Source organism: Manis pentadactyla, chromosome 1 (genome assembly GCF_030020395.1).
Source record: "Manis pentadactyla isolate mManPen7 chromosome 1, mManPen7.hap1, whole genome shotgun sequence".
Taxonomy (NCBI): Eukaryota; Metazoa; Chordata; class Mammalia; order Pholidota; family Manidae; genus Manis; species Manis pentadactyla.
This window is the reverse complement of record NC_080019.1, coordinates 5,359,943-5,385,517: the sequence shown is the minus strand read 5'-3', so window position 1 is coordinate 5,385,517 and position 25,575 is coordinate 5,359,943. Positions and strand designations below refer to the sequence as shown.

Here is a 25,575-nt window from a genome sequence, read left to right as displayed (position 1 = left end):
CACTTCTCTGGACCTTGGTTTCTTCCACTGAGTGTTCATGGAGTCACTTGGACATTACTTGTAGCGACTGTGTGCCTCCCGCGCTCCCGGAGCCTGGGAGCCTTAATTGAGACAAGCCAGCACAGGGGGCCCATTGATTAGAGGATGTTTAGAACGGCCAGCCGCCGTGGTCACTGTACAAAGCAGGGTGCAGAGAAGGGAGGCCGCAGCTTGGGCTTGGTACCCAGCATCCAGGAGGTGGCAAACAGGTTCATGTGCTCGCATTCACTCGGTGCTCCTGCTGGTGTAGCTGAGCCTAAGGCCAAAGCCAGGGAGTCGGGCCCAGGTTGCTTTAAGATGTCAGCTGCCTGCTGGGGAGCTGGCACTGGGAGTGATTTTCTGCACCTGCTCCTTGCTTCCTATATGCACCTTGTCTGGAAGGTGGTACAGCAGCCTGAGTGTAAGTCAGGTGGCGGCAGTTGGGAGAAAGGAGTGTGGGGAATGCAGGGAGTTAGCCTGTTGGGACATAGGTCTCACGCCAGCCGCACATCCTGAGTTTGAGCCTGATGTCCCAGGATAATGAGTAGTAAGGCCCCTTCCCGAAAAGTTTCCCATTCTGGAGGATGAGTTATGTGGCACCCGAGCCAGCCCTGGGGGTAGCAGGAAAGAGGAGAGCCCTGGTCCCGGGCTGCAGGGGGCAGCGGGCAGAGACTCCGGCTCCGGGCTGCCCACTCGGCTCGGCTCACACTCCGCAGTCCTCTTCCTAAGGCCCCGAGGGAGGGTCCTTCAGAACCTCACCGGACAGACCACTCACAGGATGATAACTGGCAGGAGGCAGGGGTAGAGGGCGAGGGGGACAAGTGGACAACACAGAGTTTGTAAAGATTGTCAGGCCAAAGTAAGGACTGTAGGGAAAATTAAAAAAAAAGAAATTGTAACACCACACAATCTGAGTATTCCCTCCTTTCTTTTGTTCATTTGCCTGCTTTAAAGACAGTCTCCCACTCTTGGACCATAGGTGCATCACCCCGTCCTGAGAGTCTACGTGGGTTTAATTTCCAAATCTAGCAAACAAAGTCATATTCTCAGTACCTACCACCACAGAACTAATGGCATCGCCGGAGTCTACAGGACATAATCAACGCGCATTCAACTCTGAATTGTAGAGCACCAAGAAATTTCTCCTGGAGCTAGTAATTGACCCTGCATTTCACGGAGAAATCCATGCTGTAATATATCCCCCCATGTGGGGATTCTTGAAGGTCTTGATATCTCATCTTCATGAAGACAAAGGCTTGGCAGCGTTCCCCAAAGTGTGCTTTTTCTGAACCACATTAACATTCTTCTGCTGCCGGCCCTCCTGGGCCAGCCCCCCACTCCGCCCAGCCAGGAGCACAGACCGCGCAGGGATGGAGAAAGCTATCTGCGCTGTAGGTCTTCAAGTGAGGAGCTGTTGGTCCCCAGAAAGGAAAGCGAGGCGCTGCTCTTCCCGGAGCCCCTTCAGCCGCAGGACCTGCTCACCGTGGGACTGCAGGAGTCCCACGTGACAAAAAATAAAAAATAAAAAATAAAAATTTTCCCTACAGCCATTCTTTGTCCTAACAGTCTTTACAGACTGTGTTGTCCACTTGTCCCCCCGTCCACCTCACCTTCCCCTCTCTAAGTTGTGCTTTCCCAGAGCCCTTTGGGCGCTGTTAACTCTTGGCAACATGGGGTAAATCGTTTCTCCCAGTCCGCCATTTCTTCCCTGACCACTTCCTAATTTGTTCTCACTCTCTGTCCCCTCCTTCCCTTCTTTTTGGTATTTTTCTCCTTCCTTTCAGAATGTCGCTGCTTCTCTGTACATTTCCTTTCTTTAAACTTGACTCAGATGCTTTAACGTTCATCACAAGCCTGAAGCCCGGCTCCTAGGTGGCCTCCAGTGCTGTGTATGTGTGTGAGTGTGAGTGTGAGTGTGTGAATGTGTGTGTGTGTATGAAGGTGAAAATTTATTTCCAGCTACATGTAATATCCACCTGGAGAAAAGCTTACAGGCCTCTCGCATTATTCAGGGGCTATATTAAGAAATGTAGTGAGCTAAATAAAGGTTTCACGTAGATGACTCTCAGCTTCCTTGTTTATGAAATACTAAGCATTTTCTGCATCTCGGGAGACCCGCGGTCAGAAAGGCGGGCGCTGCTCTTGGGCGCTTAGAAGCGGGGCCCGCACGGCGCAGGGCAGCTCCGCGCAGGCCTGGGGGCCGCTTCTGTTCCGCGGAGGCAGGAGCTTCCAAAATAGGTGCTGGGGGCCCCGCCAGCCCGGCCGCTGCCTGAGCGGTGTCTGCCCTCCCCTTGGCAGCCTCCTGTCACAGGCCCAGCTTGACAAAGCCCAGAAGACCGAAGCTCGGGGGGCTGCCAGAAAAACCTCGGCATTTGTTTGTGCCTCGTGCCCCAGACCCAGGCGCCAGCCCCGAGGACAGATCTGGGCCTGTCCGGAAGTCCATGCACAATCTGGTGAACTTTGGCTGGGACGCGGGGCCGGGGTTCAGCAAGGGACATTGGGGTGGGGCTGGGGACTTTGTGCCTGAAGCCCCTTTGCCTCCAGGGAGGTCTCCAGGCAGGCCCCTCCCCTCTCCCTGCCGGGCAGTGATCCCCCCTGGCCTCTACTTGCAGCGCTGAACAGCTGCCCAGGGCATGGACAGCTTCCCTCGTGTTTCTGTTTTCCCTCCGCAGACAGAAGGCTGAGCCAGGACGGCTGCGCATGTGCAGCCGGGGCGGGGCAAGTGACAAAGCCCAGGCGCCATTGCAATTTGTCACATTTAATGTAATTATTTGTTCTGAGCTGTGGGTCCCCAGCTAGACCAATCGAGCTTTGGGGAGGGACTTTGCCCCACTCCTGTCTATTGTAGAGCCGTCTGTGCAGCTCGGGCTGCAGGCAAGCAAAGCAGGCACGTGGCCACTGTGCGGACTGCCTCGCCCACGGAAACGGGGCCTGGGACCACATGCCCTCAGCGTCCGAGGGCCGAGGACAGGACGGGCTGTGCAGCGTGGGCCCTGCCCACGACCCAGCTCTCCACCCACTGAGGCCCGAGGGGCTCCTCCGAAGAACCAGGCCCCACAGTGCCGCCTCGGCAGGCCTGCACACATGTGGTGGCGCCGTCGGGGGGCAGAACCAGCTCTGGGCAGTGCCCAGGCGGGTGTTGCCAACCATGACCCTGGCCTCTGATTCCTCTCCCTTCTTCCAGCTTCTGGCTCGCCCGCCTTCCGCTCCCCAGCTCCCCGCCTTCCGCTGCCCAGCTCCAGGGCGCACTCGCTTACCCCTGCCTGTGGGCGGTCCGAGATGGATGGAGCAGGTCAGGCGAGAGGTCGGAGGCGCTGCCTTTGATTGCGTCAGTTCTGGGGAAGAAAGGGGTGGGTCCTTCAACCTTCTGGCCCACATTTTTCTTCCAGGCACTTGGGTGGGAGCAGTCTGCCTTATTAAAACCTGGGAATATCCATATTAAATCGGATATCTAAGAAATCAAGTAGAGTTTCTTTGCCTCTTTAAAAAATTTGTTTTAAAGTGGGACATGGATAGAAGCCAGGCATTTGATCCCCATTTTGGAAAGTAGGGCACACTTCGTTTTGTGCTTCTGATGGCTAAAATAATCCTTCATGGATGTTTCCCATGAACGGCAGCTTTAAGGCCTTTTCAGTGTGCACCGTCCGCCTCGCCGCCAGGTCGTCCCTGCCCGCAAGCAAGTATCAAACTTGGCCAAGTCTAAGAGTGATGAATGATTTACAATTCTGAGCTTGGCCCAGGGATTTGAGAAAAGGTCAGATTCCCCAATCTCCTAGCTCTTTTATCTCCCCTCACCCACTCACCCACCAGCAGTAACCCAGAACCAAGGTCCGTCCCTGGTCTTCCCCACTCCCTCCCATCCCCTCTGTCCTGCCAACCCTAACAATAATCCATCATTGTTATCTCATTTGGTGTTTGCAAAGCACTTTAGGGCCATTGTTGTGAGTTTTTCCTCTTATTTGCAAAGTACTTTACAACTATTATTACAAGTCTTTCCTCTGAATGTGGTGTAATGCTGACCCACTTCCGAGAGGGTTGGATTCCCACTCCCTCCTAAGTGGCTGGACCGGGGCCCAGGTCACCCTGCACCGGTTGGTGGGGTTTCATGAGTCAAGGCCATAGTTGTGCCCTTCCAATGTGAAATCAGGCTTAGAAACTGGCTACAGGCCGCCACCCACTTGCCCCCGGAGGTCCCACCCAGTGCATTTCTAATGAAGGAATAAGACAGTTGTTACCAAGGTTCACACCGCCAGGCTCTTTAGTGCTGATTTGGGGCTCCCTGCTTGTCACCTGCCTCGTCCCCCTGGGTGTCACATCAGGGTCTGAGCTTCATCTTTCCTTTCTGCAGTCCAAGGGGTGGAAATGATGTGTGTCAGCTGCAGGGGAGTAAAATCCTTCCCTTCCCCATAGTGGAGTGGGAACTGCTTGAAGTGATCAGAAAGGTTTTTTTTTTTATCAGATATTTAAAAATAGGCAATTAGGACATTACAGATTAGGGAGCACTTCATTTTGTTCTTTAAAAAGTCCACACAATTTAACTAGGCTAACCAAAGCTCCTACCTGGTGATCTTAGCTGCCATCACAGTGCCTAGGGTGTTCTGTGTGATGCATTTTCTGTTCAACATGTGGAATATGCATTTTTCAACTTTGTTTCATTGTCTTTATAGTCATTTAAACTTACATGACATTTCACTGAGTAGTAGGATGGCAAGGCTTTCTGGTAGAAAGGTCTGCAGATTCGGGGGCGTAGTGGGTTGTAGGGGACATGGTACATCTGCTGGGGGGCCTTCAGGAAGCATGGCCTTGACCTGCCATCCACTGTGTCTTCCTTCGTCTGTCGTGGTAACATCTGACCCGTCAGCCTGGGTGGGACTTCCACACTTCCCACCCGAGACAAGAGGTACCTGCCACCCACTGAGGTATGTTCCAAAAATGAACTGAGTAATAACAGGGTCACTCACTATTGATATTCTGGCCCAGGTTGTCTGACTTGGTCACCAAATGTCTAGTATTTGCCGACCTCCAGTGTCTTTCCCTGGCCAGGGAAATAGCTGTTAGAGTGTGGAACCCAGTCCGTGCGGCCAGGGTGAAGGAGGTCTGAGCAAACCTTTCTTTGGGTTCTCAGGACCGTGTAAGGCCAGGAAGCAGCAGAGAGCGCGTTGATTGCAATGAGATCCTGTCCCCACAAAGAAAACAGTAAGAATGAAGAGAAAAAGGGGGATGTCCCTCCAAAAGAGAAGGAAGGTCGGGGGAGCTTTTAGGTAAGCGGGAACATAGGAAAGAGGCCGGTTTGCCTGTCTTTCAGGAGAAGAGCGTGAGTCATCAGTGAGCGCTACATACGAAAGTATTTATGAATGAGATGATGGGCTATCTGGGCTTTTGTTCAATTACAGCAGGAGGGGAAGGTGGGTGGGTATACAGGAGACAAGTTTGGACACAAATTGGTGATTACATAAGAGTTCATTTTTATATTCTGTCCACTTGAATATGTTGAAGTTTTTCTGTTAAAAAAAGAGGAGGGTTGTGCTAGGTTTGGATGAACCTGAAACAGTCATCTGCCTGTGGAATTTGGACAGGCAGGGTCTCGGTCCAAATTTGAGGCTGTAGCGCCATCTAGTGTTTATTGCAAATACCCAACAAAATGACTGCATTGCCGGCGCCCCTCGGTCCGGGACTCGCCTGCGAGCACCCCAGGCCTCTTCCGTTCCCTCCTGGGAAGGCCAGCGCCGCAGAGGCAAGGGCGACACGCACCAGGCACGGAAGAAGGGGTGGCGATGACGGCGTCGCTCTCCCCACGCCTCCCTTAGCCCTAGCGAAGCAAACAGTGGACTGGAGTTGCTAATTCATGTGCGGCTTTGAAAGCAGGTGACCTTGCTGGAGGGTTCTCAGTGTGACCCAGGTGCAAAAATAGCCTCTCTTGTGACCGGGTTGTGCTCAGCTCCCTGGTCTGAGCAAACAGCCCCTCACACCTGCACATTATTGACTCGGCGTGGACACACAGCTACTTGTTTGCAGGTGCAAATGACTGTTTGTGTACCCAAAGCTGAGGGGAGGCCCCCCTTCTGCCCACGTTCCTGTAGGACAGGTAGCGGGGCCACAGAACGAGCCGAAGGAGGGCCCTTAACCCCAGGGCTAGGTCCTGATGGACGGACAGGGCTTCAGAACCCGCCCCTCCGGTTCCCTCCCCACTTCACTGGAGAAGAATTCACTCTTGCCCCGGGTGGGCGGACAAGAACAGTCTGGACACCAGAATAGCTGTATTTAGGGACAGAAAATTTGGGAAGGATATACAGTTTTTTTTCAGAATGTGAGTCAGAGAGACTTCTGGAAGTTCTGAGCCAGGCTTTATGTAGATCACAGGGAATAGGAAAACCGGCGCAACCTATCTCACCAGGGCTACCGAAATGAACGCAGTGGAATGTGTAAACTGTAACATTCTGTAGATGCGAGGGGGCGGGCGGGCATACGCTCAGTGCAGGAGGCAGTGAGGCAGCTTTCCTGGGAGTGTGATCAGCCCTCAGTCGCTGTTGCTCACGATAACCCACCTTTGTTTTATGTACGAGTAGGCAAGAAAAAATGTCAGACTTTGATACAGCATAACGTGCAGATAACCTGAAATGAGAAAAATGAATTATTGTTATTTTTGCAGGGCCATTTGAAAATTTCAAAACCTTTAAAACATGTAGTCCCTTTTGGCTCAGTAATCCCACCTCCGAGAGAGAATCCTGACAACCAGAAGGGCTAAGATCGTGTGCAAAATGAGCAGTACTTGCAAAACAAAAATCAGAGACTGTGTGATGATTAAGTGAAAGTGCAGGGATAATGGTTAGGGGTTGGCACATTTATGGGGTGAGAGACAATACTGCACTAAATGAATTTATGAAGAATTTTTAATGTGGGAAAATGCTTTGGTATTAAGTGAAAAAGAGGCTCAAAATTAATATAGCCTGACCTTGACTAGGCAAAAATATATGTCAATGACATTAAGTAATGCAAAGGATATAACAGAACAGAATGTTAAAAACACCCATGACCTTTGGGTTAAAGGATTATGTAGGGTTTACAGTTTCTTTACATATTTTGGTGTTTTTAAATTTTCTCAAGGTATAAATATTTATTATATTTTGATTGAAAGGGAAACAAAAGGAGAGAAACAAGGTCTGAGTGGAACTCAGGTGAGAACTTGAGGGCCACAGGCTATGAAGGAGAGAGAGGGACAAAAAGCCAGGCTGCTGGTGGCGGCTGCTCAACTCCCTTCCTTTTCTCATGACCAGCAAGGGCCCAGCTGGGTCTGGGATGCCAGGAAGTTCCATGTCCCTTTCCCACGACAGTCCCCTGAGCCGGCCCCCAGGGGCTGGGGTCAGAGTGAGGAGGAGCAGGCGGTCAGGGTGGTCCACGGCACTCCTTGCAATGGAAGGGCTTCTTCCTTTGGTCCCCAGATTCTCCCACGGAAGGTTCCTGGCCTTAACCAAAGAACTAATGGTCCGCATTACCTCCCACCCAGTAGACATGTTCGATGACTTCTCAGAAGGCAGAGAGTGTGTCAACTGCGGGGCCATGTCCACCCCGCTCTGGCGGCGCGACGGCACCGGGCACTACCTGTGCAACGCCTGCGGCCTCTACCACAAGATGAACGGCATCAACCGGCCCCTCATCAAGCCCCAGCGCCGGCTGGTAAGCGGGGGCCCCACTGCCGAGTCCAGCAGCCCGGGTGGGGTGGGGCGCTCCTCCTCTCCTCCTCTTGCGCTTGGCTTCAGGGCTCCCCCCGCCTTGGCGGGAATCCCCTGGTGCTGAACGTTGACTTCCGATCACCTCTGAATGAGGGCGCAGGTGGAGGGCTTGGGTGGCGGGGTGGGGGGAGGGCAACACGATCATCTCTCACACCTGGACAGTTAGCGGGAGCTGCAGGGATGTTCCAGGGCACCCAGTGCAGCCCCTTAACTATGCAGAGGTGAAAAGTGGGGCTCAGGACAGCGAGTGCCTTGCCTGCAGTCACACAGACCCCGAGACCCTGCTCAGGAACGAAGTCCAGGCCTCCTAGTTCCCCATCCAGTGACGTAGGTCTCCTGCGTGCATGTGGTCCCCGAGGGAGGTCGGCTCTTCCCCTGTGCTCAGTCGCTCAGTCAGCAAGACCGGACGCCCAGGGGCCTGAAGCAGTGCGTGTCGGCCCGGGCGGGGGGGCTGAGGCTTAGGCTCGGGGTTCTCCCATCTCACCTACTGTAACTGGACTTTGACCGACACTAACAAGCGTTCACCTGTGTTAGGGAGCGGCAGGCACAGGGGATACACCCCGAACTTCTCCTTCTGGGGTTCCCAAGGCACACCCAGGCTGTGATGCCATGTGGACGCAGCATTTCCTAGCCCACATGAATTCTATTTCTGGGAGAAGCTTTTCTGCCTACAGAGCCCAGAGTTCGCTGGGCTTTTTGTGGGACATTTTCGCACCGCTAATGATGCCCCTAGTGCCACAGTCAGGACTAGGGTTCACGCTCCCTCTGGGGCAGAGCCCTGGTTCTCGTTGCCCCCTCGCCCCTGGAGTGGGGTGTCGGTGGAGGGAGAGCCTGGCGCCGTGGCCGCCCCCAGGTTCTCACGGGGTGGGTGCTCAGGGCCGCCCGCCGCCCGGGAGGCGCCCGCAGCCTCTGCCCTGGGCCTGAAGGTTTCGTGTCCTGTGTTGCAGTCCGCCTCCCGCCGAGTGGGCCTCTCCTGCGCCAACTGCCAGACCACCACCACCACGCTGTGGCGCCGCAACGCCGAGGGCGAGCCCGTGTGCAACGCCTGCGGCCTCTACATGAAGCTCCACGGCGTAAGTCGGCGGCCGCGCGGCCCCGCGCCCGGGCCTGCGTCCACGCTCCTCCCGGGGCCCGGGGCCTTCCTCTTCCTGCCCCCCCACTCCGCCTCGTTTGTCCTTAACGCGGATGCGTAGGTTTGGAAGGGACCTCGCCGTCCCATTCCCTCCGGGCTGTAACAGCACCACAGACTGGGTGGCTTCTAAGCAATGGACATTGATTTCCTCATTTCTAGAGGCAGGAAGCACCGGATCGGGGTTCCAGCACGGTCAGGAGAGGGGCCCTTCTCATGGGTCCTCCCAGGGCGGACGGGGTGAGGTGAGGGAGCTCTCTGGAGTCTCTTTAACAAGGGCCCTAATCAATTCACGAGGTCATCCCCATGACCTAATCACCTCCTAATGCCATCGCCTTGGGCTTAGGTTTACAGCATATGGATTTTGGGGGGACGCATTCAGACCATAGCAGAAACATTGCTGGCCACTTCTATCTGTAACATTGGCTAATTCTCATTTTGCAGATGAGACTCAGAAATTGTCTGTGTACAGTAGTGTGATGTATAACAAAGGTAACAATTCAGTAGATAAAGGATGCTTGCATAAACCTAATTATTTACACAATCTGGAAAACACAAGCCAAGCTTCACCTCCACCTCATACCAAAGGCACAAATAAACTTGGGTAAATTGAAGACATGGAGTGTAAAACATGTTTAAATAGGGACAATGAGAACACTAGAAGAAAATGTAGGAGAAGAATATCTGTATAACCTTGGAGATTGGAGGAGAACTTCTTAGGCAAGTTTCCAAAACTCTTAAGCCATAGAAGAAAAGTTAGAAATATTTGGTTGTATGACATTTAATATGAGTGTGTGAAAAAAGATAACTAAGAAAAGTAAGAACCAGTATACACATATATCAGAAAAAGAGTTAGTATTTCCAGACTCCAGAGAGCTTCCACAAAGCTCTTAATGTTCCGATTTGGAACAATCTCCACTATATCGTGGTTAAAAATAAAAACCAGTTGGCTGGGGAACTAGTAGCGCAGGCTGCCTCTAGGGAAAGGGACAAGATGGTGGGAAGGGTAGTTTTTCCTTCCAACGAGGGTACTGTGTGTCCTCTTTGTACCTTTTAGAATGGTCCTATGTGCAAGTCTTCCTTGTTCAAATAAAAGTTAAAACTAAAACAAAACAAGCAAAACAAAAACAAAGAGAGCCTATAGCATAAAAAGAAAAGGACAGTCTTTACCCTCCTCCCTAAAAGGGGCAAAAGATAAGAACAGTTGACTGACAGCAGAAGCCCAGACAGGCACTGGACGTGTGCAGAGATGGCAGGCCTCACTGAAACCAGAAGAATGTAAACGCAGCCTTCAGATTTTCTGTTCTGCCCATATATTTGGCAACGATTAAAATGTGTTAATACCTAGTGCTGGTATAGATTTGGGGAAATAGATACTCTCATATACTGGTGCTTTGTATGCAAATTACTGCAAATAACCTTTCAGGAAATGAACCTTGCAGTACTATTTAAGGATACAAGTGCACATGCTTTTTTATCTCGCAGCAGTTCTTCTGGGAAACCAGCCTATAAGACAGTAAAATAATCAGTAATGGTGTTTGAACTGTTTACTGCTGCAGTGTTTATCGTAGCAAAACTGAAAATGCCTCTTAAAGGAATGGTTGGATGAATCATAGCACATACTATAATGTGGAGTACTGTGCAGAAACTTAAAAATTCTAAGTTAGAGCCATGTATCTTGATTTGGAGGAACAAAAAGGTACATTGCAAAGTCATACACATAGTACAACCCCACACCACGGGGTAAGGATGCATTAAACACACACACAGAGCTAGATGGCTGGCTGGATGTATACAAGAATGTGTACATGTGTTTAAGACTTTTAAATATAAAAAACATAAGAGGCTGTTCCTCCAGTTGCCTCATGGGGGCAGGATTGATGTAGTGGGTGCGGGGTTAGTATTAACTGAATCTCATGAATCTTTTCATGTTTTCTTGTTATAATGAGCTAAAAAAAGAAAAACAGCCAAAAATACAGTTAAGAACATTCTTAAGGAAATACATTTCTTTCTGCAAAGAAGTATACACAAGGATTTTGCTGAATCACTATAATAGTGAAAATGGAGAAAAAAGCTTTCCAAAGGAAAATGGTTAAAGAAACGTATTGTTCTTCAAATAGTAGAAGAAACTGATAAAGGAATATTATACAGTATTAAAAGGATTGTGCCCTCCAAAAATTAAAAATAGAATTACAATAGGATTCAGCCTTCTCACTTCAGGGTATGTATCTAAAAAGAACTGTAAGGTGGGAGGGGGTTCTCAACTGGATATCTGTACACCCGTGTTCATAGCAGCATCCTTCACAATAGCTAAAAAGGGGAAGCCACCCAAATATCCCCTGATGGAGATGAATAAGCAAAATGTGGCGTGCGCATTCAGTGGGATATTATTCAGCCTTAAAAAGGAAGGGAATTCTGACCCATGAGGCAACATGGGTGACCCTTGAGGACATTATGCTAAGTGACACAAAAGGAGAGACACTACGTGGTTCTACCTACATGAGGCCCTAGAGCAGTCACACTCGTAAACGAGAAAGCAGAATGTGGGTCACCAGGGGGAGAGGAAATGGGGAATCAGTGGTTGGCAGGGATGGTGTTCAGTTTTGCAAAAGGAAGCATGCTAGAGATGGATGGTAGTGGTGGTCGCACAGCGTGTGAATGTCCTTAACACCACTGAGCTGAATCTTAGAAATTAAGATGGTAAATCTTGTTATATTTTACCATAATTTTTTTTTAAGTGAAGATCACATGAGGTCAAGATTCTTTAGAAGTCAGGATGGGCTTTAAGAGGGCCCAAGGGAGGGGAGAGGCTAAGGAAGGGGAGGACACTCTCCTCCAAAGGTGGGATTGCCTCTCCTCTGCCTCCGGCGGGGCTAGGGGACAAGTCCCAGTTCACATAGGACGGTGCACTTCTGCCTTAACCACCCTGCTCACACTCTGAAGTGGTCGTTGCTTTTCTTTCAATATTTGCAGTATGGCCTTTACGGGTCCTGTATCATAGACAAGCGTAGACCAGGGGCTGAAAAATTTGGCTGGCCTGCCTTAAAGAAAGAGCCCATGGGAAGGCACCATATTCAAACATCCCACAGAGACGGCCCACCAGGCCTGCTGCTGGACCCTCGTTCAGGCTTCTGTGAATGGCTCGGGAGCAGGATGCCTGAGTCGCTGCATATTTGTGAGAAGTCAAATGTGATAAAAGTATTGTCCACGGACAGTTTACGTCAGATCACTGCCTTCCCAACACAGCCACCTGCTGCTCCCCACACCCAGGAACACACCACCGTTTGCTCCAGCCAGATGAGTGCAGAGCAGAGCAGAGCTGCTCTACGTAGAATGAGTTTATGCCTCAGCTCACTGGGACTGTCCCAGTTTATGCCTATTTTTCTTGGCATAATTATTAATGGTACCCCTGTTTCAGTGTCACACTGTCCTGGGGTGGCTGAAAAATTAAAGGGTTCTGCACATACTGTCCCTGCTGCCTGAAATGCCTGCCCCTCATCTTCTTGGCAACCTCCCACTACTGAGAGATCACCTCCGCAGTGAAGCCTTCCTTGATAGGCTCCTATGTCACTTCCCCTTTTCCTCAACCCAGGACAGAATTTAGTTTTTCTGCTCTGTTCTCCCACATCACCTATGAGTCTGGTTATTTTCTATTTGTTTTCTTACTAAACTACAAACTTCTGGAGGGAAGAAATGGTGTCTTTGAGCCTGTTTCTCCAGTCTAGTTTGATACCCAGCATGTAATCTAGGTGCTCCATATGTTTTTTTTTTTTTAATAATTATTTTTTTATTGAAGGGTAGTTGACGCACAGTATTACATTACATTAGTTTCAAGTGTACAACACAGTGGTAGAACATTTATATACATAATTCTAGGTTCCAGCTATCACCCTACCAAGCTGTTACAATATCTTGACTATATTCCTTATGCTATACATTACATCCCGGTTACTTATTTATTTTACCATTGGAAGTCTGTCCTTTTTTTTTTTGTGAGGGCATCTCTCATATTTATTGATCAAATGGTTGTTAACGACAATAAAATTCTGTATAGGGGAGTCAGTGCTCAATGCACAATCATTAATCCACCCCAAGCCTAATTTTCGTCAGTCTCCAATCTTCTGAGGCATAACAAACAAGTTCTTACATGTAGAACAAATTCTTACATAATGAATAAGTTACATAGTGAACAGTACAAGGGCAGTCATCACAGAAACTTTCGGTTTTGCTCATGCATTATGAACTCTAAACAGTTCAAATATGAATACTCATTTGGTTTTTATACTTGATTTATATGTGGATACCACATTTCTCTCTTTATTATTATTATTTTTAATAAAATGCTGAAGTGGTAGGTAGATACAAGATAAAGGTAGAAAACATAGTTTAGTGTTGTAAGAGAGCAAATGTAGATGATCAGGTGTGTGCCTGTAGACTATGTGTTAATCCAAGCTAGACAAGGGCAATAAAACATCCACGTATGCAGAAGATTTCTCTCAGAACAGGGGGGGTGAGGTTCTAAGCCTCACCTCTGTTGATCCCCAATTTCTCACCTGATGGCCCCCCTGCGACTGTGCCTGTCTTAGGTTGTTCCTCCCTTGAGGAATCTTACCCGTCTCTGGCTAACCAGTCATCTTCCGGGGCCATACAGGGAAATGTGAAGTTGGTAAGTGAGAGGGAAGCCTTATTGTTTGAAAAGGTTAGCTTTTTACTTCTTTGCATATTTATGCCCTGTGGCTTCTATGCCCAGCATTTGTCTTGAGGTATCTTTTACCACTTGGAGGAGTTATGATACTCGGTAAATTTGATATGAGGCACGAATTCTATTTAAGGGTTGTAATTAGGAAGAAAGAAGAAAAGCTATAGAAGTAGCAGGCGGAAGAAAACATGGGAAGATTGATTATTTCTTTGACAAATCTTCTTGTAGAGTAACTTCAGCATATATAGGTTTTAAGCTACTACTTAAATTGCACACACACATTAACATAATAGGAGTATAGTTACATAACCAAAGCATATCTGTAATTACCAGCCATCTCCAGTGAAACCAAGAAAACCAGTTAGGCACCTTAGGCATTTGTGAAAACTTATCTATGATATGGTGGATATTGTCCAACTGAACTTGAACAGTCTGAGAGAAATCAGACAAATTAAAACAACCCATTCCTGGGGACTGTTCACATGCCATATGTTCTTTTAACAGTAAATAGTCTGTAGTTGTAAGAGTTTGGAGCGCTACAATTTGCACTTCTCCAAATTCTTGGTTGAGTTCCAACAGTACAGATCCAGTCAAATTTGTTGTTTTACTGTATGCACAGGCCAGCTTAGCTATCTCCTTCTTCATTCCCATGGCAGGTCCAGGAACTGGTGGGATGAGTGCATCTACAGCTGTAGCAGTGCGTGGATCTTTGTTAGGGTTTTTTGATGATCATCTTCTGGCATGAGTCTTCCAGAGAGTGCAGATGTTGGAAGTTCTTTTTCATATCGTATCTTAGTTCATTTTCGGGGTAGCCCAATTAGGCTTTGATCTTCTGTATAAACACAAACAGACCCTTTGCCTACACTTTTATATGCCCTTTATACCCTTGTGTAGAACTCGTTGGAGGTTACCACACAGGAACTGCCCTTTTTTTTTTTTTTGGTATCACTAATCTACACTTACATGACGAATATTATGTTTACTAGGCTCTCCCCTATACCAGGTCTCCCCTATAAACCCCTTTACAGTCACTGTCCATCAGCATAGCAAAATGTTGTAGAATCACTACTTGCCTTCTCTGTGTTGTACAGCCCTCCCTTTTCTCCTACCCCCCCATGCATGCTAATCTTAAAACCCATTACTTCTCCCCCCCCTTATCCTTCCCTACCCACCCATCCTCCCCAGTCCCTTTCCCTTTGGTACCTGTTAGTCCATTGTTGAGTTCTGTGATTCTGGTGCTGTTTTGTTCCTTCAGTTTTTCCTTTGTTCTTATATTCCACAGATAAGTGAAATCATTTGGTATTTCTCTTTCTCCACTTGGCTTGTTTCACTGAGCATAATACCCTCCAGCTCCATCCATGTTGCTGCAAATGATTGGATTTGCCCTTTTCTTATGGCTGAGTAGTATTCCATTGTGTATATGTACCACATCTTCTTTATCCATTCATCTATTGATGGACATTTAGGTTGCTTCCAATTCTTGGCTATTGTAAATAGTGCTGCAATAAACATAGGGGTGCATCTGTCTTTCTCAAACTTGATTGCTGCGTTCTTAGGGTAAATTCCTAGGAGTGGAATTCCTGGGTCAAATGGTAAGTCTGTTTTGAGCATTTTGATATACCTCCATACTGCTTTCCACAATGGTTGAACTAACTTACATTCCCACCAGCAGTGTAGGAGGGTTCCCCTTTCTCCACAGCCTCGCCAACATTTGTTGTTGTTTGTCTTTTGGATGGCAGCCATCCTTACTGGTGTGAGGTGATACCTCATTGTAGTTTTAATTTGCATTTCTCTGATAATTAGCGATGTGGAGCATCTTTTCATGTGTCTGTTGGCCATCTGTATTTCTTTTTTGGAGAACTGTCTGTTCAGTTCCTCTGCCCATTTTTTAATTGGGTTATTTGTTTTTTGTTTGTTGAGGCGTGAGAGCTCCTTATATATTCTGGACGTCAAGCCTTTATCGGATGTGTCATTTTCAAATATATTCTCCCATACTGTAGGGATCCTTCTTGTTCTATTGATGGTGTCTTTTGCTGTACAGAAGCTTTTCAGCTTAATATAGTCCCACTTACTCATTTTTGCTGTTGTTTTCCTTGCCCGGGGAGATATGTTCAAGAAGAGGTCACTCATGTTTATGTCTAAGAGGTTTTCGCCTATGTTTTCTTCCAGGAGTTTAATGGTTTCATGGCTTACATTCAGGTCTTTGATCCATTTTGAGTTTACTTTTGTATATGGGGTTAGACAATGGTCCAGTTTCATTCTCCTACATGTAGCTGTCCAGTTTTGCCAGCACCATCTGTTGAAGAGACTGTCATTTTGCCATTGTATGTCCATGGCTCCTTTATCAAATATTAATTGACCATATATGTCTGGGTTAATGTCTGGATTCTCTAGTCTGTTCCATTGGTCTGTGGCTCTGCTCTTGTGCCAGTACCAAATTGTCTTGATTACTATGGCTTTATAGTAGAGCTTGAAGTTGGGGAGTGAGATCCCCCCTACTTTATTCTTCTTTCTCAGGATTGCTTTGGCTATTCGGGGTCTTTGGTGTTTCCATATGAATTTTTGAATTATTTGTTCCAGTTCATTGAAGAATGTTGCTGGTAGTTTCATAGGGATTGCATCAAATCTGTATATTGCTTTGGGCAGGATGGCCATTTTAACGATATTAATTCTTCCTAGCCACGAGCATGGGATGAGTTTCCATCTGTTAGTGTCCCCTTTAATTTCTCTTAAGAGTGACTTGTAGTTTTCAGAGTATAAGTCTTTCACTTCTTTGGTTAGGTTTATTCCTAGGTATTTTATTTTTTTTGATGCAATTGTGAATGGAGTTGTTTTCCTGATTTCTCTCTCTGTTGGTTCATTGTTAGTATATAGGAAAGCCACAGATTTCTGTGTGTTGATTTTGTATCCTGCAACTTTGCTGTATTCCGATATCAGTTCTAGTAGTTTTGGGGTGGAGTCTTTAGGGTTTTTTATGTACAGTATCATGTCATCTGCAAATAGTGACAGTTTAACTTCTTCTTTACCAATCTGGATTCCTTGTATTTCTTTATTTTGTCTGATTGCCGTGGCTAGGACCTCCAGTACTATGTTAAATAACAGTGGAGAGAGTGGGCATCCCTGTCTAGTTCCCGATCTCAGAGGAAATGCTTTCAGCTTCTCGCTGTTCAATATAATGTTGGCTGTGGGTTTATCATAGATGGCCTTTATTATGTTGAGGTACTTGCCCTCTATTCCCATTTTGCTGAGAGTTTTTAACATGAATGGATGTTGAACTTTGTCAAATGCTTTTTCAGCATCTATGGAGATGATCATGTGGTTTTTGTCTTTCTTTTTGTTGATGTGGTGGATGATGTTGATGGACTTTCGAATGTTGTACCATCCTTGCATCCCTGGAATGAATCCCACTTGGTCATGGTGTATGATCCTTTTGATGTATTTTTGAATTCGGTTTGCTAATATTTTGTTGAGTATTTTTGCATCTACGTTCATCAGGGATATTGGTCTGTAGTTTTCTTTTTTGGTGGGGTCTTTGCCTTGTTTTGGTATTAGGGTGATGTTAGCTTCATAGAATGAGTTTGGGAGTATCCCCTCCTCCTCTATTTTTTGGAAAACCTTAAGGAGAATGGGTATTATGTCTTCCCTGTATGTCTGATAAAATTCCGAGGTAAATCCATCTGGCCCGGGGGTTTTGTTCTTTGGTAGTTTTTTGATTACCTCTTCAATTTCGTTGCTGGTAATTGGTCTGTTTAGATTTTCTGTTTCTTCCTGGGTCAATCTTGGAAGGTTATATTTTTCTAGGAAGTTGTCCATTTCTCCTAGGTTTCCCAGCTTGTTAGCATATAGGTTTTCATAGTATTCTCCAATAATTCTTTGCATTTCCGTGGGGTCCGTCGTGATTTTTCCTTTCTCGTTTCTGATACTGTTGATTTGTGTTGACTCTCTTTTCTTCTTAATAAGTCTGGCTAGAGGCTTATCTATTTTGTTTATTTTCTCGAAGAACCAGCTCTTGGTTTCATTGATTTTTGCTATTGTTTTATTCTTCTCAATTTTATTTATTTCTTCTCTGATCTTTATTATGTCCCTCCTTCTGCTGACCTTACGCCTCATCTGTTCTTCTTTTTCCAATTTCGATAATTGTGACATTAGACCATTCATTTGGGATTGCTCTTCCTTTTTTAAATATGCTTGGATTGCTATATACTTTCCTCTTAAGACTGCTTTTGCTGTGTCCCACAGAAGTTGGGGCTTAGTGTTGTTGTTGTCATTTGTTTCCATATATTGCTGGATCTCCATTTTGATTTGGTCATTGATCCATTGATTATTTAGGAGCGTGTTGTTAAGCCTCCATGTGTTCGTGAGCCTCTTTGCTTTCTTTGTACAGTTTATTTCTAGTTTTATGCCTTTGTGGTCTGAAAAGTTGGTTGGTAGGATTTCAATCTTTTGGAATTTTCTGAGGCTCTTTTTGTGGCCTAGTATGTGGTCTATTCTGGAGAATGTTCCATGTGCACTTGAGAAGAATGTATATCCCGCTGCTTTTGGATGTAGAGTTCTATAGATGTCTATTAGGTCCATCTGCTCTACTGTGTTGTTCAGTGCTTCCGTGTCCTTACTTATTTTCTGCCCAGTGGATCTATCCTTTGGGGTGAGTGGTGTGTTGAAGTCTCCTAGAATGAATGCGTTGCAGTCTATATCCCCCTTTAGTTCTGTTAGTATTTGTTTCACATATGCTGGTGCTCCTGTGTTGGGTGCATATATATTTAGAATGGTTATATCCTCTTGTTTGACTGAGCCCTTTATCATTATGTAGTGTCCTTCTTTATCTCTTGTTACTTTCTTTGTTTTGAAGTCTATTTTGTCTGATATTAGTACTGCAACCCCTGCTTTCTTCTCACTGTTGTTTGCTTGAAATATGTTTTTCCATCCCTTGACTTTTAGTCTGTACATGTCTTTGGGTTTGAGGTGAGTTTCTTGTAAGCAGCATATAGATGGGTCTTGCTTTTTTATCCAGTCTGTTACTCTGTGTCTTTTGATTGGTGCATTCAACCCATTAACATTTAGGGTGACTATTGAAAGATATGTACTTATTGCCATTGCAGGCTTTAAATTCGTGGTTACCAAAGGTTCAAGGTTAGCCTCTTTAGTATCTTACTGCCTAACTTAGCTCGCTTATTGAGCTTTTATATACACTATCTGGAGATTCTTTTCTTCTCTCCCTTCTTGTTCCTCCTCCTCGATTCTTCATATGTTGGGTGTTTTGTGCTGTGCTCTTTCTAGGAGTGCTCCCATCTAGAGCAGTCCCTGTAAGATGTCCTGTAGAGGTGGTTTGTGGAAAGCAAATTCCCTCAGCTTTTGTTTGTCTGGGAATTGTTTAATCCCACCGTCATATTTGAATGATAGTCGTGCTGGATACAGTATCCTTGGTTCAAGGCCCTTCTGTTTCATTGTATTAAATATATCATGCCATTCTCTTCTGGCCTGTAGGGTTTCTGTTGAGAAATCTGACGTTAGCCTGATGGGTTTCCCTTTATAGGTGACCTTTTTCTCTCTAGCTGCCTTTAACACTCTTTCCTTGTCCTTGATCTTTGCCATTTTAATTATTATGTGTCTTGGTGTTGCCCTTCTTGGATCCTTTCTGTTGGGAGTTCTGTGTATTTCCGTGGTCTGTTCGATTACTTCCTCCCCCAGTGTGGGGAAGTTTTCAGCAATTATTTCTTCCAAGATACTTTCCATCTCTTTTCCTCTCTCTTCTTCTTCTGGGACCCCTATAATACAGATATCGTTCCTTTTGGATTGGTCACACAGTTCTCTTAATATTGTTTCATTCCTGGAGATCCTTTTGTCTCTCTCTATGTCAGCTTCTATGCGTTCCTGTTCTCTGATTTCAATTCCATCAATGGCCTCTTGCATTCTATCCATTCTGCTTATAAACCCTTCCAGAGTTTGTTTCATTTCTGCGATCTCCTTTCTGGCATCTGTGATCTCCCTCCGGACTTTATCCCATTTCTCTCGCGTATTTCTCTGCATCTCTGTCAGCATGTTTATGATTCTTATTTTGAATTCTTTTTCAGGAAGACTGGTTAGGTCTGTCTCCTTCTCTGGTGTTGTCTCTGTGATCTTTGTCTGCCTGTAGCTTTGCCTTTTCATGGTGATAGGAATAGTTTGCAGAACTGGGACGAGTGACGGCTGGAAGGACTTCCTTTCTTGTTGGTTTGTGGCCCTCCTCTCCTGGGAGAACAGCGGCCTCTAGTGGCTTGTGCTGCGCAGCTGCGCGCAGACAGGGTTTCTGCTTCCTGCCCGGCTGCTATGGAGTTAATCTCCGCTGTTGCTGTGGGCGTGGCCTGGCTCGGGCAGCTGCTCCAAAATGGTGGAGTCGCGTTGGAGCAGGAGCGGCTGGGAGGCTATTTATCTCCGTAAGGGGCCTCCCTGCTCCCTGCAGCCCAGGGGTTAGGGTGCCCAGAGATCCCGGATTCCCTACCTCTGGATTAAGTGACCCGCCCTGCCCCTTTAAGACTTCCAAAAAGCACCCGCCAAAACAAAACAACGCCCACCAAAAAAAAAAGAAAAAAAAATTTTTTTAATTAAAAAAAAAAAAAAGTTTTTAATTAAAAAAAAAGGTGGTCGTTCGTTTTTCTTTATTCTCCGGTGCCAGCCTCAGGCCTCTGCTCACCGGTCCGTCTTGCTGCCCTGTTTCCCTAGTATTGGGGTCCCTATCCCTTTAAGACTTCCAAAAAGCGCTCGCCAAAACAAAACAGCAAAAAAGCAAAAAAAAAAAAAAAATGGTCGCGCGCTTTTCTTATGCCCTCTGTCGCCCAGCCTCCAGTGCCTGCTCACTGTTCTTGCTGCCCTGTTTTCCCAGTATCGAGGGCCCTGCACTCTGGCCCGGATGGCTGGGGCTGGGTGTTCGGCAGCCCTGGGCTCCGTCTCCCTCCCGCTCTGCCTGCTCTTCTCCCGCCGGGAGTTGGGGGGAGGGGCGCTCGGCTCCCGCTGGGCCGGGGCTTGTATCTTACCCCCTTCGCGAGGCGCTGGGTTCTCTCAGGTGCGGATGTGGTCTGGATATTGTCCTGTGTCCTCTGGTCTTTATTCTAGGAAGAGTTGTCTTTGTTATATTTTCATAGATATATGTGGTTTTGGGAGATTTCCGCTGCTCTACTCACGCGGCCATCTTCCGCCCCTCCTCCATATGTTTTTAAAATAGAATTGATTTCTTTCTCAGCAGGAGTTGTTCCAGGGGCTGATGCGCATAGTCTTAGCCCTGAGGTGTGTAGAGGAATTGCTTAGATATTGCCTTCTAACGGTGTGTGTGTACGTTAAATGCTGCCGCAGATCACTTATAAATGGAAAATCATACAAATTGACGTGTGACCCTCTAGGTCCCCAGGCCCCTTGCAATGCGGAAAGAAGGGATTCAAACCAGAAAACGGAAGCCCAAGAACCTTAATAAATCTAAGACACCAGCAGGTAAGGACAAGACCTGTGTGTGATTATATGAATAACTCAGTAGCCCTTGGAGTGTGTGAGAGTTACTCCTGGTCAGGCGGGCCAGCCCCAGCTGCCGGGGTCTAGCAGGCCTGTCCAGTCCCAGCAACTCAGGATGGAACAAATAACCCAGTGAAAAAGTAACATCTCTGTGGAACATGTTGAGAACTTCTGAAGCAGGCTCAGCTCAGGTTGTGGCCTGACTGCTGCCACGTGCAAAGCCTGCAGGGGCCAGCTGACCTGGCTGAGGGCCCGAGGAGAAAAGAGCGTTATTTGTACCCCCATCTTTTGCGCTGCAGCCACTCAAGAACTCTGTTCCTTTCCGCTTTTGTTGGCTGCCTGGGATCCAGGAGGAGAGGGTCCCGTTAGTCATGTTCACGACAGATTTGATCTGCTGGCCAGTGTATAGCGCACATCCTGTAGTACTTTGCATGTAAGAGAGCTCCTTCAGAAATACCCTTCCTGCTCCTTAAAGAGTCCCGAGACCCCGATTATCATCCCTGTCTTACTAATGAGCGAAACGAGGCTCAGAGAGGGTAGTGACCTAATCTGAGGCATACAGCTGCGAATGGGTAGGTGTGGAATTATAAGCCACGTTTTCACACGTTGGGGTCCTATACTCTGTTCAGGACTCACGGTGCCTTCTCAGTTTGCAGATCAAGAATGAGGATGGTTTATGTCTCATATGAGGAGCTCTCCCCTCTCAGTCTAGCTACCAAATTAAAGATTTCACGGGAAATGCTGCAGCCACAGAGAAAATAAACCAGCTGACTTGATGGAAAGTCTGTCTTCTACGGCACGACAAAGTCAGATAAATTTCCCCTTTCCACTGCGGGGAGCACTCGGCAGTGGTCCCCCCTTCCTCTGGCAGTCATGCCCACTCCGAATTCTCAGTGTCTCATGCCAGGGATCCTCAGCCTTTGTCCGGCACTGTTTCCGACACAGAGCCATTCCCCTTGGTGACTTTACCCCCTTACATGCTGCAGCCACGAGGAGAGCTAGCATTCGGTTCAGGCGCACAATCCCCTACTCGAAATGCGCAAGATTCGGCAGCAAAACCTAATCTGAACAGAGGCTACCTAGAGTCTTATGTCTCCCGTGTGAACATTCATGCTGTGTGCTGTAGAATTATTAATGTATTTAATGATGAGGTGCTGTCCCAGACCTTGCTGGAGATACTCTGTAATATACAGTATTCACCCTTTCTAAAAATCCCCCAAGTTTTGAATGCTGAAGCGCATGGCCTCCAGAGGTTGGGTAAGGGGTGGTGAGCCCGTTGTTTTCCCTAGAAGTCCTGATACCTCTGGCCCCTCTGGGGAACCATGGCCCTACACCGATGCAGGACCCCTGCTTCTCTCCCCCAGCGAATGTAAATGGAGCCATTAGCGCGGGCCCTCCCTGGCTGTCCCAAAGGACCTCCCTCGGTCCGCTTGCCCCCGCCCCTGGCCCTGCCCCTGTGCTGACTCTGCCTTGTTCCAGGTCCCTCGGGCAGTGACAGCCTCCCGCCCGCCAGCACTGCTTCCAGTAACTCCAGCAGTGTGGCCACCAGCAGCAGTGAGGAGATGCGCCCCATCAAGACAGAGCCCGGGCTGTCGTCCCACTACGGGCACAGCAGCTCCATGTCCCAGGTACACCACTGGGCGGGGAGACAGGACTGCCCGGAGAGCAGGAGCTTCGGCCAGAGCCCGGCAGGTGGCCGGCCAGAGCTGCTCGGTGTCCTGAGGCTGGGCGCTGGCTGTACGAGGATGCATTTCCACACATCTGCGGAAGCTGTGGTGATCTGGACACAGCACTGCAACACGCAGATGTTTGGCAGCTCCTCCACACTGGGACCTTTGTAGACAAGGAGGGGGCCTGGGGCTGGCACACAGTATGACACACACTTACAACCCGAGTCACACTGTGTGCGTCTGGGGCACTGCCAGGGCGGGCTGCAGGAGGGGGCGTAGGGGCTTTCTAGGCAAGTCTGTCTCCTGAGGGAGGGATGCTTTGACCTTGGTTTTGAAGGACAGGTAGATTTTAACAGGAGGAGGGGCAGGAGGACCCTCCTGGCATTGATGAAGGCATGGAAACTAGAGGGCAGGGTGGGTTGGTTGGGGGTAGTGAGGAGGGTGTGGGAGGGGTGCCACTGAATGCAGGGCTGTGCCAGGTCCAGCTTCATACCTGTGCCCAGACACGGGGCCAGCAGTGGCCTCATTGCGTTCTCCCTGTACAGGGACACCCTGCTCGTCCACCCTTCCCCTGTGTAGGTCCCCAGCTCAGGATCAGGATGCTCCGGGCTTGGTCACCACCTCCCGTGAACTCTGACTTGCTCTCTGCACATACTTGAGAGCTTCTGACCCTTGGGCACAAAAGCTGGTCCCGCAGAACCAGGACAGCCCCAAGCCCCTTCCGGCAGGGAGGACAGCTTGCCTGAAAGCGGGGATTCTGATGATGATGAGAGCGTAGGAAGTGTCTCATGTAGCCCTCAGAGCCTGCAGAGAAACCAGAATATTATAGACCTGCTGGGTCCCGGTGCTCAGCAGCAGCTGGTGAACACGGACGCCTTACGGCCCACAGCACGGGGGGCGGGACAGGCAGAGAGAAGTGCAGCTTGGTCCCTGGCCCACCCTTTCTGCACGTAGGAGCCGGCTGGGGGGCATCTGCATAGTGGGGCTCCCCTCTCCAGCCCGGACCTCCCCTCCTGGGCCCTCGGGAGCAACTCCGTTGACCTCGTCTTGCGCTCTCTGCTTTCAGACGTTCTCTGTCAGTGCGATGTCCGGCCACGGGCCCTCCATCCACCCGGTCCTCTCAGCCCTGAAGCTCTCCCCACAAGGCTACGCGTCTTCTGTGAGCCAGTCGCCGCAGGCCAGCTCCAAGCAGGACCCTTGGAACAGCCTGGCCTTGGCTGACAGTCATGGGGACATAATCACCGCATAATGTCACCTCCTTCCCCCCTCAGATTCCTGCACGGACTTGGGACTTGGAGGGCAGCAGAGGCGAGGCTCCGGGCTCCCGGGCGCCGGCCTGCTCTGTCTGGGAATGACTCCGGAAGAACAGCTGGGAAGAAACTTGAAGTTGCTGATTTGGTTAAGGGGAAGCAAACGTTGAATTTTGTCAGATGCCTTGTCAAGGTTGGGGACAGCGAAGCCCAGCTTCTGGTCTGGGAGGGGCCCCCCTTCCCTGCAGCGCACCCGAGTCCCTCGGGCTGAGTTAGATACCTCCTCAGTTCCCACCCACCCCGCCCCTACAAAAGAGGATCCCCCGTCTCCCACCCATGGCCTGAGATGGCGGCTTGTCCATGGCTTCCCCATCTCTGGGCCTGAGGGCAGGTGGAGAGGCAGGGCCCTGGGGCCCCTGCTCTGGCCTGAACCAGGGCGTCCGTGACACTCCTGGGCTTGCCACGCACGCCCTAGGTCCGCACACCCCGCATCCCTCTATGCCAGATCTTGACTCCCGAACCTCTGGTGTGGCGCCCATGTTGCTGAATGCTTCCTGGGGGTGGAGGAGGGGCCGCCCCTCCCGCCCCAGTGTGGCTTCTGCAGAACTGCAGCTTGGCCCCTGGCTTCCCCTGGCTCCTAACCCCAGCTGACGCCCTCAGCCCTCTGCTCCTCTCTACACACAAGGCCTTAAAAATAAAAACCCCTCCCACTGCTCTGAGTGACGCAGCTCTGCCTCCTGCTTGAACATGTCTCCCTCCCAGCAAAACGAGTGCTGGCAGTTCGAACCGAACAGCAGCCCCCCACCAAGATCCTTTCTCCACCCGGTCACACCCAGGGGCTTCTGAGTAAGAACAAACTACTGCTGCTGCTAAAGCATGTTGGACAAACACTCATCTAGGACTAAAGATCCTTCTGGAGGGGATGTCTGGTGGACACCGTCCCCGGGGCTGGGGCCAGCACTCTCTGGGGGCAGGGACTTCCCATGGACTCTGGCTCACCTGTGCTCGGATCTCCTGACGCCGCTGTTGTTCCACAGAGATGTGCCTCTCGGTCAGACGGCAGGCCAAGTCCGTCCAAGGGGTGCAGAGGGCCTGTGCCCACATCCCCTCCCCAGCAGAAATCTTTTGTCCAGAAGGCAAAAAGCTAGGGATTTAGCAACATAAATTCAAAGCAAACAAATGCAACAAAACAAAACTCATGGAAAGACGACAACCAAGAAGAGAAGATGCTGAGGGAGGGCCTCAAGGGAGCCCGGCTCTGTGCCTTTCTGGAAATGGCCTTCTTCTCCTGGCTGTGTTGCTCTTTCTGCCCAGGGTGCCGGGGCTCACAAGGACCTCCTCTTCCTGGTCCTCGTCATCAACAGAGCTGTCGCTGACTGTGGCCTTACTACATCCTCCCCCCAAACACCCAGCCGCCCACCCCAAAATCCTGGCTGTAGCAGAGAATGTTTCTAAACCAAGATTCTGTTTTAATCATTTATATTGCTTTCTTCCATGAAGGCCACCCTCATATTCCTTCCCTAACCACGAACCTGTTAACATTGTCTTAAGGTGAAATGGCTGTAAAATCAGTATTTAACTAATAAATTTATCTGTACTA

General features: G+C 48.7%; 1 protein-coding gene across 5 annotated transcripts in view; it reads left to right on the top strand.

Moving 5' to 3' along the window:
* The window catches only part of GATA4 (GATA binding protein 4), a 55,734-nt gene extending 30,159 nt beyond the window's left edge, over positions 1-25,575 (top strand). For 2 of the 5 annotated variants that reach the window (XM_036888964.2, XM_057504365.1), the window contains exons 3-7: positions 7,523-7,692; positions 8,696-8,821; positions 20,950-21,037; positions 22,535-22,683; positions 23,792-25,575. In XM_036888964.2, the coding sequence (XP_036744859.2) occupies positions 7,523-7,692; positions 8,696-8,821; positions 20,950-21,037; positions 22,535-22,683; positions 23,792-23,974 (716 nt within the window). In that variant the 3' untranslated portion in view covers positions 23,975-25,575. The remainder of the gene's footprint in view (positions 1-7,522; positions 7,693-8,695; positions 8,822-20,949; positions 21,038-22,534; positions 22,684-23,791) is intronic. The other 3 variants (XR_008998442.1, XM_057504354.1, XM_057504334.1) reach the window with 3 other exon arrangements.